This window comes from Lithobates pipiens, unplaced genomic scaffold, assembly GCF_037356315.1.
Source record: "Lithobates pipiens isolate NorthernLeopardFrog02 unplaced genomic scaffold, aLitPip1_a1.2 Scaffold_8, whole genome shotgun sequence".
NCBI lineage: Eukaryota > Metazoa > Chordata > Amphibia > Anura > Ranidae > Lithobates > Lithobates pipiens.
In genome coordinates, this window is record NW_027507903.1 from 327,997,880 (window position 1) to 328,009,887 (window position 12,008).

The 12,008-nt window shown below is 39.4% G+C and overlaps 1 protein-coding gene across 4 annotated transcripts in view; it reads left to right on the forward strand.

Moving 5' to 3' along the window:
• Positions 1-12,008, forward strand: part of PPP2R2B (protein phosphatase 2 regulatory subunit Bbeta) — a 500,138-nt gene that overhangs the window by 400,823 nt on the left and 87,307 nt on the right. For all 4 annotated transcript variants that reach the window (XM_077472980.1, XM_077472978.1, XM_077472979.1 and 1 more), the window contains exons 2-4: positions 285-382; positions 4,111-4,276; positions 11,842-11,954. In XM_077472980.1, coding sequence (XP_077329106.1) covers positions 285-382; positions 4,111-4,276; positions 11,842-11,954 — 377 coding nt within the window. The remainder of the gene's footprint in view (positions 1-284; positions 383-4,110; positions 4,277-11,841; positions 11,955-12,008) is intronic.

The window sequence follows — 12,008 nt, forward strand, 5'->3', positions numbered from 1 at the left end:
AGGACTTCAAGATTATAATATGGCACGACATGGTTATTGACCCTTAGATTTAAGAGTAAATTGCTTTTGTTTGTAGCTAGAGATTTTCAAGTCCCTTTGGTGGTTGTCATAAAGCTACGTATTGTCAAAGGGATTTTTTATTGCAAATGTGAGCCAAAACTTAGTCTCTCATTTCAACAATTATTTTGAGAAATTCCAAATTAAATTTGCCAGAAAGAGTTGATGGGTGGAAGAGCAGATGTATTCAGTCATCTAAAAATTGCCTTTGTGTCTCTTTTCTTCAGCTGACATTATCTCGACAGTCGAATTCAACAATACGGGAGAATTGCTTGCCACAGGAGACAAGGGGGGCCGTGTTGTAATATTTCAACGTGAGCAGGAGGTAAGGGCTGCCGACCACAAAATTAATTTTATTTTATTTTCTCATTACAAGCTTCATGCTGCTTCCTAATTTTTTGTGTCTCACTCATTGCCCTGGTTATCAATAAACAAACCACACTTGACATATGATCGTGTGTTGTGACCTTGATTGGATAGCATGACTGATATAGGGTTTTCATCCGGCTCTCTTTAGCAATTCCATGCTCGGACCCAAAAGATTTAAACTGACAGCAAGCGGCCCTCTCTTATTGTGAAGTATCTTTTTGTTTAGAGGAGCTGACATGGTTTAATGATACATTATTTATTTGGTCACAGTATGACAAAAAGCAGCATACTTGATTTGTATAGAGATTTTACATTTTTGCCCATTCATGTTTTTTCCCCTGTAAAGTTTTACGTATTGAGTACGTGAATTGTACATTTATACTTTTTGTATCAGTCTGCCATGTGGCTAGCAAGCAGAGATGAAGCAAGAAGAGATGGTGTCTTGTGACAACTTAAAGCGGAGTTCCATCCAAAGTGGAACTTCCGCTTATCTGATTCCTACCCCCCTCCGGTGCACCATTTGGCACCTCTTGGGGCAGGGGGGGGGGGGGGTGTAGCGCGGGTACCTGTTTTTTTTTTTTTTACAGGTATCCTGTCCTCGCTTCCGAAAGACCGGGCCGCGGCAAAGTACATGAGCAGTTTGGACCTCCTCCCTCCTTTCTTCCCTTCTGCCGAGCCAGTAAGAGAGCGCAACAGGGACCCGGCCGTGAAGCCGACAGACTTCACTGCTGGGTTTCCTTGCCATCAAAGGTGACGGCAGCACCCGACCAGCTGATGTAAACATCAGCTGTGGTGCTGACATCGCTGGACTCCAGGACAGGTTAGTGTCCCATTGTTAAAAGTCGGCAGCTATGTGTGTGTGTGTGAATATAAATAAATATATATATATATATATATATGTATATGTGTATATATATAAATGTGTGTGTATATATGTGTATATATTGTGTATACAGCTATATGTGTAGCTGCTGACTTTTAATTTTTTAAAGGCCATGCAGAACTCCTCAGGTTTATTACAAATAATGTATTTCCTTTGCCTTAAATGTTATTGATTGACCTTTTAGAACGGGACATTTGGCAGTTTGAACATGTAATTTGGTTGTGGCTGTCCAAATATAGAATAGGAGAGGACTTATGCTTGTAAGGTAATGTACAACACCCTTTACGTTAGAATTTGATTCTACCATATAAATGTAACTTCAGTCATATCAACCACTTGAAGACCAACATGTTAAATCCACTTTTGGTCTAAGACGTTTCAGTTTTCAGCACTGAGACAGATGGAGTTTTTTTTGGTGGGATTTACTCACCATTGTGCTTTTTATATTACATGAAATATGTAAACCGTTTCTACTATAAGATTTGCAAATAAAAAAAACTTTATTAAATTTAGGCCCAAATGTATTCTGTTACAGTGCTTTAGCCAAAGTCCACAATCAATGGTGTATTTTTGAAATTCATCAACCCTGATGTGATAGCTTGTCTCATTTCTTGAGGCCTTAAAATTACAAAACGGTACAAATAGCCCCAAAGTTACAAATTTTTAGGAAGTAGACACTCTTTGAAGTTTGTAAAAAAAAATGTCCACAATTTTTTTGGGATAATAAAGAGAATACAATTTAATATTTCACAAAGTTTTTTTTTTTGTTTTGTTTTTTTAACAAGTTACCACACGTGTGTAACCTTTACACTGCCTATGTGCATAGAGGGGCCCAAAATCTAAAGAGCACCTTCAGGTCTCATGCACACTGGGTGTCAAAACCCCCACTTTTAAGAGTTTTTTTTTTTTTTTTCCTCTTATGCACCTTCATGTTAGCCTATGTCCTTTCACACATAAGCATTTGTGGCCCATGAGATGAGTGAACGCCCAAATGTCTGACATGCCTAAACACATTAGCAAAATGTGGATTTAGGCGTGTTTTTAACAATAAGAACTATCAATAAGAACTAAAAAAATGCCAGGGCTCTTTTGGTTATTAAAAACAGCACTGCACAATTGTTATGCTAGGATTTATGGTATTGTGCTAGCTGCTATAAGATCAATTAAAATGTAAGTGCAATGCAAATATATCAAACTAGTATGTGTCGCCACAAATTAAAAAAAATTTAACAATGAAATCCAAAAGCTGTGATTCTTCGATTTATGAGGTAACATAACCACACAGCACCTCGATGTGCAACAGAGGGAGGCTTAACAGAATCGTCGGTGCTCCTGATGAGCTCCTCGTTAGATAAAAGTAGTTCCGGCAGAGACGGAACACACACCTCATAATTGAAGAATCACTGAATTCAGTTTTTGGCTTCACATTTCCATTTCTTTGTTTTTATTTTTTCAATTGGTGGGGGCACAAAATAGTTATAATTTGTACTGTACTATTGTATTGCACTTGCGTTTTAATTTATCTTGGTGCTGCAATATTGTTTTTATGGTGTTTTTTACAATGTTTTTATTCTATGTCTATAAGCAAAGCAAGCCTAGCCTAGTGGTAAGTGGCTTCCTGTAGGAATGCGAAGTTTACTGGCCAGGCAGTTCAAGAGGTTGAATAAAGGGTGAACAAGAGACTGGCAGCATTGGTATAGTGACACTTTACTGGGGTGGCTAGTGATTGGGAATACTGGCTTGGGCTACAAACTTGTGCAAAAGCGCAGCGCCCTCATGTAGCATCCCATTACAATTTACCACCCACCTATCAATGCCTACAGTACTGCACAGAATAATGGTACATGAGCAGTAAGATCAGAAGGTATAAAAAAATTGTGGGATTTTTATTATGCATAAAGCTGTGCACATGACCATAACCAACGTTGACTACTCTTTCCAAAAGCAATGGAAGTGAGGGAGGAAAAATTAAATATCAGAAATGTGTATAGGATGGTACGGGGAGGTAGAAATAGAACGTATTTAATGAAAAATCTTATATAGCTTCTGCTGTGTTATTTCTCCTATTTTGTGCTGTAAAATACCTTCTCTCCACGCTCCTATCCCCTCCTGCTACTATTCTCTGCAATTATGTAAAACGAAGACTTGTATCCCCACTAGTTTATAAATAAAATAAATAATAAAACTGCAATTTTTCTTTTTTTTTTTTTTTAAATGATAATGCTAAATACCTTTTCTCATACTGCCGCTGTGCGGTCTCATGATCCCTCCTCTGCTGGCTGATGTCAAGGGGAAAATCTCAGCTTATCCCACTGCTCTCCTTAGATTAGGGAAGGAGAGTGGAGGGGGATCATGTGACCACACGGCGGTGGTGTGAGATAAGGTATTTCGTGTTATTTTTAAAAACACTGTAGATTCTTTATAAACCAGAGGGTATAGCCTAAGTCGGTAATATGACTTTACAACCACTTTAAAGTTTTAGCTGAAGTTCAGTTTGTTGTTGTATAATACTCCCCTGTGCTCTTTCATCCAGAGTGGCAGCACTCTGAAATAGGAGATCTGTTACTGGCCAGATCACAAGGGAAAAAAAAAATCAATGCAGCCACCACATGTAATGATTAGCAACCTGCAATATATTGCATTTTTAGTTTTGGGTTTCAAACTGTTAACAATACCCTTCAATGATGAACACATGTATTCAATAATTTGGAAGGTTGTCCATATTGGCTAAATGGACATAGTATATTTCCTACTGTTATTAATGGACGTGTCTATATTTACTTTGTTTTTTGTTTTGGTAGAGCAAAAATCAGCCTCACCGAAGAGGAGAGTACAATGTTTACAGCACCTTCCAGAGCCACGAGCCAGAATTCGATTACTTGAAAAGTTTAGAAATTGAAGAGAAAATAAACAAAATAAGATGGCTTCCCCAGCAGAATGCTGCATATTTTCTGCTGTCCACAAATGGTAAGGTTCAGATTTGCTTCTGATTCTTATAGTAAATAGTGTGTCATATTTTTCTTACCCTATTTACTGTATGTAGGCGTTTGTAGCATATCTTGGCTGTGCAAAATCTTAGACCTTTTTCACTATGGGAGACAGTAGTACAGCAATGCGCACCTTTGGTCTACCATAGCAAACACCTGGCATATGCTAATAAAGCAGAAACAAGTCTTATTAGAGGTTACTACATGTTTGAATTTCTTCAATAGGGGGCTCATCACGCTGGTTGACATTGATGAGATTTACAAAAGACACAAAGAGCCCATGCCATTTTTTTTATAGTCTGTACTGGCAATGGAGCAAACAGATTATATGTAAAATTACCAGATAAACTGGAACAAACTTTAGTGCCCATCATATTTAAATCCAAAAATGTAAACCATGTTTATAGTATAGAAGAAACCTTCAACCAAAACAAAGTGGCATAGAGTTTAATCCTTAGATGAGTCTCTAACCAATTCAATATTGGGCACTTTCACCCCCTTCCTGCCCAGGCCAATTTTTAGCTTTCAGAGCGGTCGCACAATTGTGTAGTCATAAAAAGCTGTACTTAAATTAAGTTATCATTTCTGAGACAGATCTTTCTTTTGGTGGTATTTAATTACCACTGGGTTATTAAGTTTTTTTTTGTTTGTTTTTTGCTGTGATTTGACACAGTTGATCACTTAGTAAAGGGCCACTGTGATCGGCCCTTTACCTCCATCTGTAATCGACTCTGGCCAAAGGTTACAGCGGTCACAGAACGAGCTCCAAGGAGTGCGCAGAAGGCGTGTTCTGGGATGGTGTCCATGGATGCCCTCCAGACGGCTGCGCTGTAGCCAACCTTTTGACTATGGGGTGGTATTGGTTGTGGTTAAAACTGAGATCCAGACAAGTTCTGAAATATTTATGTATGTTCATTTTCCCCAGCTTTTTTTTTATAAAACCTAAAATTGTTTTAGAATACTGTTCTGGTCATGTAGCATTAAGCTGTGGGAAATACAAAATTCCCTGAATGGTGTTTTTTCTAATCATAGTGGTGGATTCCTATATCTGCCTGCTTACTGAACCCTGAAAAGCACCAATCATCAGATTACAGAGGCCCCCTTGTGCTCACCAAATCCCATAATCTTCCTAAGTAGCTCCCCTTCATCACCTGAAAACAAGTTGGTGTGACAGTACAATGCAGTCACACCTGACTGCTTTATGTTGCATGACTTCTAAATCAATTTTCTGGTGTACATTTAACCATATATTTACCTTTTTAGTAGTTGTGTTTTGAGATTCCTGTCCTGCATCTCAAGCAGAGATCTGACCACCAGATGACAAAAAATGAGCGAGGTAGTATGGTGGACTACAGCAATGCCTAGAGAAAAATAAAGCACTGAGTAGTGGGTAGGCTTTTAGTGCATGTCAGTGTTTAACTTGAGTTTACGTTATTTCCTGTACCACTTTGGTACTTTTATGAGAGGTATACATTAAACCATAACTTTGACATTAGCCAAATGACCTCATCCCGTGATCATGCCCGCCATGGTGCGCTCTGTGATCACTGTGTCCTCAGGCCACAGGTGATCACAGATCAAGGTAAAGTGCCAATCTGTGGCTCTTTACTACATGATCCGCTGTGTCCAATCGCAGCTGATCACAATGTAAACACAAGCCGGTTATAGGCATTCCTTTCGCCGTGCCAACAGCATGATTATCGGTGCCCACCAGTGCTGACTTATCATTGTCGCCCATCAGTGCAGCTTCATCAGTGCATGTCAATGAAAGAGAATTACCTGTTTGCAAAATTGTATAACAAACTATGAAAAAAAAAATTGTTAAAAAAATAAAATGTTGGTCTCTTTCATTTTATTTAGCAAAAAAAAAAAAAAATGGCCATTAAATGGCACCAAAAGAAAGCTCTCTTGTGTGTGGGAAAAAAAGATAAAAATGTTACTCGGGTACATCGTTGCATGACCACGCAGTTGTCATTCAAGTGTGACAGTGCTGAAAGCTGAAAATTGGCCTGAAAAGTATGGCGCCCTGAGAAATGGCACCCTGGCATTTCTCATGGTGCCATACTTGTGTAGTGTCTATTGAAACCAAAAGCATTTGTGATGGAGTACTTATGCAGAGAACCGTTGAGAAACCGGAACAAAATTTTGCTCTATAGCAGGAAGTGCTTGAACAAGGACATTTTTATGGCAGGGTCACCAGGTATTAATGAAAAGATGCAGATTTAAAAATATTGATACTGCATTACCATATTAAAGCATTTGAGATTTTAGTGATTGGCTTTAACCAGTTCCTGGCCGGTGCACGACTATGTACGTTGGCAGAATGGCACAGGCAGGCATATTGGCATACAGATGCGTCCATTTTTATATGCCGCCCTGCCAGTCGGGACCCCTGCGAGTCCGGTCGTGGGTCCCGCGGACTCGATCGCCGTGGGGATACCCGCGAGCATCTCACAGGGCGGCTGAACGGGGAGATGCCGTTTGTAAACAGCATCTCCCCGTTCTGCCTAGCAACAAGTGACACTGATCTCTGCTCCATGTGATTGGAGCAAAGATCAGTGTTCACTAAAACAAAGCCCAGCCCCCCACAGTTAGTAACACGCCCCTAGGAACACTTAACCCCTACACTGCCACCCCCTGGATAACCTCTTCACTGCCAGTGTCATTTACACAGGAATCGGTGCATTTGTATAGCACTGATTGCTGCATAAATGACTGGTCCCAAAAATGTGCCAAAAATTTCATTTGTGTCCGCCATAATGTCGCAGTCACAATAAAAATCACTGATTGCCGCCATTACTTGTAAAAAAAAATAAAAAAATTTATAAAAATGTCATAAAACTATCCCCTATTTTGTAAACGCTATAACTTTTGTTCAAACCAATCAATCGCTTATTGCGATTTTTTTTATTTTATTTTTATTTTTTTTACCAAAAATATGTAGAAGAATACGTATCGGCCTAAACTGAGGGAAAAAAATGTTTATATATATTTTTGGGGGATATTTATTAACAAAAAGTAAAAAATTTGTTTTTTTCAAAATTGTCACTCTATTTTGTTTATAGCGCAAAAAATAAAAACCGCAGGGAATTTAAAGAGACTTGCATGTACGCCCATTTGCCTGCCCGTGCCATTCTGTCGACGTACATCGTCGTGCGCTGGTCAGCAAGTGGTTAAAAAAGACTTTTCAGTTGGGGAAATAAAAAAGTAGTACATGCTCAAAGCACAAAAAAGTATCCGTTGATCTCCAGATATTCTCCTGCACATTTTCAGACCTGTTTTAATAGGGGCACAGTTTGCCTTTTATCCTGGAGTCCTGCACTAGCAGCCGGAGTTCTTCCTCAGTGAAGGGATTAAACATATCTCCAAAACATATGCTCCTATGTAATTACTTTGCAGTGAAAGGTTAGAATTTCTGAGAAGTGAGTTAGCAGCTAGTCAATTGATCATTTTAATACAATTCACAGTCCCCTTAAATATGTTCGGGGAGGCGGGGGGGCACATTGTGGGAGAATACAGATTAATTACATGGTGTAATGTTCTGTTAATTGAGTTTTAAAATAGTTTTTTGATTAACAGAGATATTATCTCAACGATCTGAGTGACATTTTCAGCATCGGCAGGAAGTTAAAATTATTCTTTTTAAATGTACCGTGTTATTGCATTTGTATGAGCTCCCTTAAGGGGCTTTGTTCAGGCAAGCAGGGCAGGAGACAAATCAACGATTGGCTATGATGTTGTGTAATAAGCGAATTTTTTATAATAATTTTTTTTTTTTTTATGATCTGGAGGAATAGCGGCGCTTTGTTTAGGAACTTCAGACTTGCAATAAAACACCTCTTTTGTTTGAGTCCTGTAATTTTAGAATCGTGGGGAATATAAATGAAGTATAAAGCATACTACACTTCGCCTTTACAAAAAAAAAAAAAGTCTGTTTGTAAGGGGTGATTGTAGATAAAAATCAAACCGTGCAGCGATGACTAAAGTTGAATAATGCCCTTGCTATAGATGTAGGCCATTTACATACCTCCCAAAGCCTGGCTGGAATACTCCAAGGATGTTGCTAAGCAAGGCCTAGTGGTCACTGTTCACCTCCAGCATCACAGGAGTGAGTTTTTTTTTTTTAGATTTGGACCCCCTCACATGCAGTGGCGGCCCATCCTTTAGGGGCGCCGGCCCCCATAATCTACATGCAGTGCGCTGGATGCATGGATTCTAATGTGGGATTTTTATATTTTTACTTTTTAAGTATGCGATTAGAGCCATAGGCTTCAAAAAGGATGGGCTCGGGACGCAGAGCATTGTTGTGTGAAATTATCAAATGAATACTTGCTGTTTTCACATGGATTCTCCTCCCGGTCAATCAGGAAGTGGGTCTAATACTGATTTCCCGATTGACCAAAAAGAGAAACATTCTGATTAGCAATGTCCTTAAAGTGTTCTAGTCAGGCTTCAGAATGTATGTTACTAGCCTACACCTATAGCAAGCCACATAGTTTATCTACAGATGCCCCTTATCTGTCTTGGCAGTTTTTTTTGCAGCAGGAAACTAACCCTTTAAAAAAAATAAACCTCCAGGTAGTCATAAGCAGTAAAGGTATGTAGTAGAATTAATACTAAACTGTAATGCCTTCCCTGTTTTTCCTCTATACAGCTAAGCACTTTGCTTATGAGGTTTGCTAAACTAAACATTGGTTATGAGGAGATTTTAATTATTTTTTTTACATTTGAGTTGAATGAAACTCGCCAAAATGGTTCTTGGAGGCATCTGCAATAATGCATCTAGAGTATGTATCATTAACATGACTGTTAAAGTGGAACTAAACCCTCCTATCCTTTACAGCCCTGGAAGCTGCCATCCTAGTCTGTGATTGATCTGCAGTTGCCATGGTATTGCACCTGTGATCAGTTATCACACCCTGGGCATGTAGATTGGCACACTATGGGAGTGATTTACTAAAACGGGAGCACACAGAATCTGGTGCAGCTGTGCATAGTAACCAATCTGCTTCTAACCTTAGCTTGTTCAATAAAGCTTTGGCAAAAAAAAAAACTAGAAGCTGATTAGTTACTTTTCACAGGTGCACTACATTGTGTGTGCACTCCAGTTTTAGGCTGCATTCACACCTGAGCGTTTCAAAGTCACACGTTTTTTGCGCAATTGTGTACAGGTTACCAATGCAAAAAGCAGAAAAATGCCTGTAATCTGCCCAAGGAGGCTCATGTTCTTTTTGGGCCTAAGGCGTTTTTCAGGCATTTTGCTTCAGGTGACAAAACGCTCAGATGTGAACAGGTACCATTAAAATTAATGTGATTTTGCTGGTTGGGCGTTTTTCAAGTGTTTTTCGGGGGTTTTATGAGCTGAAACTGCTCAGGTGTGAATGCAGCCTTAGATGATTAGATGAAGCTCCCCCAATGTAACTGAAGTCTTTGTTTTTAGATATGAGGAGTGTGTGCTTTAACCGCTTACGGACCAGAAGCCGCAGGCTGGCTCCCCTGCACGAAATCGTGCTACTCTACGCGATATCGCCGGATCCAGATAGCAGGCGCGCATGCCCCCTCTGCACAGCAGGGGGTGACGATGCTCGTGGCCGCCTGTCGCGATGACCGCTGGCCACGAGGGATCATGACCAGGAGACACAGAACACACTTCCCTGTTCTGTTAGGAGTGACAGACCGTGTGTTCCTATTAGTTAGGAACCACGATTCGTCACTTCCTGTAGTTAGTCCCCCCCTTTCAGTTAAAATCGCCTCCCAGGTTACACAGTTAACCCCTTCACTGCCAGTGACATTTTTACAGTAATGCATTTTTAATCATACTGATCACTGTATTAATGCCAATGGTTCAAAAAAATGTCATAATTGTCCGGTGTGTCCACCATTACTAGTAAAAATTGCTGCCATTACTAGCAAAAAATAAATAATAAAAATGCTATAAATCTATCCCCTATTTTGTAGATGATATAACTTTTGCGCAAACCAATCAAAAATTCCTTATTGCGATATTTTTGTAAAAAAAAAAAAGAAAAGAAAATGTAGAATACATATTGGGCTAAACTGAGGAAAGTTTTTTTTTTTTTTTTTTAATTTATATAAATTTTTGGGGGATATTTATTATAGCAAAAAGTAAAAGCGAATGCGTGTTTTTTTCAAAATTGTCACACTTTTTGTTTATAGCGCAAAAAATAAAAACCGCAGAGGCGATCAGATACCACCAAAAGAAATCTCTATTTGTGGGAAAAATGGATGTCAATTTTTGTTTGGGTACAACGTTGCGAGACTGCGCAGTTGTCAGTAAAAGCGACGCAGTCCCGAATCGCAAAAAGTGCTCTGGTCAGGAAGGGGGTAAATTCTTCCAGGGCTGAAGGCACCATTCTATGCTAAATAAGGTGTTGATGTTTTATAATTTGTTGCTCTGAAAAAAAAAGCGCCTGTAATGTGCCTGAAAGAAGTTTTTATTCTCCTTAGACCCCTTTCACACTGGGGTGTTTTTCAGGTGCTTTAGCGGTAAAAAAGCGCCTGTAATGTGCCTGAAAGAAGTTTTTATTCTCCTTAGACCCCTTTCACACTGGGGTGTTTTTCAGGTGCTTTAGCGGTTAAAAAAAAAAAAAAAAGCGATTTTTAAAGCGCTTAAAAGAAGCCTCATCTACAATCCCAATGTGAAAGCCTGAGTGCTTTCACACTGAGATCCCTTTCACACTGGGGTGTTTTTCAGGCACTTTAGCTTTAAATAAAGCACCTGAAAGAAGCTGTAACTGCAAGCCCGAGTGCTTTCGCACTGAGGTGCTGCGCTGGCAGGGTGTCAAAAAAGTCCTGCAAGCAGCTTCTTTGCAGTGGTGAATACACCGCTCCTAAAGTGCCCCTTCCCATTGAAATCAATGGGAAGCGCCTGCAAAACGCCTGAAAATCGCCTGTAAAGTGCTTTTGGCAGCAGCGCTTTGTAGGCACTTTTAACCCTTTATTTGGCCACTAGCAGGGGTTAAAAGCGCCTCAATAGTGCTCGAAAAACGCTGATAAAGCGCTGCTAGTTTAAGCGGTGCTTTACTAGCATTTTTCGGGCGCTGGTAGTGTGAAAAAGCTCTTAAATCACTTGGGCTTTCACAGATGAGGCTTCTTTCAAGCGCTTTACAGGCACTTTTTTTTAAATGCTAAAGCGCCTGAAAAAACACCCCAGTGTGAAAGGGGTCTTAAGCTTTTATCTAGAGACAGTTCTAGTTGATTTTCTCTATGAATAAGTGATTGATTGTTGCTATTGAGGGTTAAGACATGCTTACACTTGGTATTTTTTGTTTTTTGTTACATAATATGGAAAAGCAGTAGCCGGCAAAGACTAATGGCAGCCAATTATAAATCAATAGCTCATCCGACAATATTGATAAAGGCAGATATGTAGTTGCATTGGTTGTTGCACGCCATTGCAGTTATTTAATAAACTTTAAGTAGTTTTAGTGGAGGGACTTTCTGCCTGAAAATTCAAAGAATTTCCTTCATGTTTAAAATACCTAACATTTTTGTAAGTACTTTTTCTCTTCTCTTTTTTTCCAGACAAAACAGTAAAACTATGGAAAGTCAGCGAGCGTGACAAGAGACCAGAGGGCTATAACTTGAAAGATGAAGAAGGAAGGCTGCGTGACCCATGCACAATAACTACGCTTAGAGTAAGAACTCTGCTCACATTGACACGTTATTTAACATTACAGAATGTTTGTTAA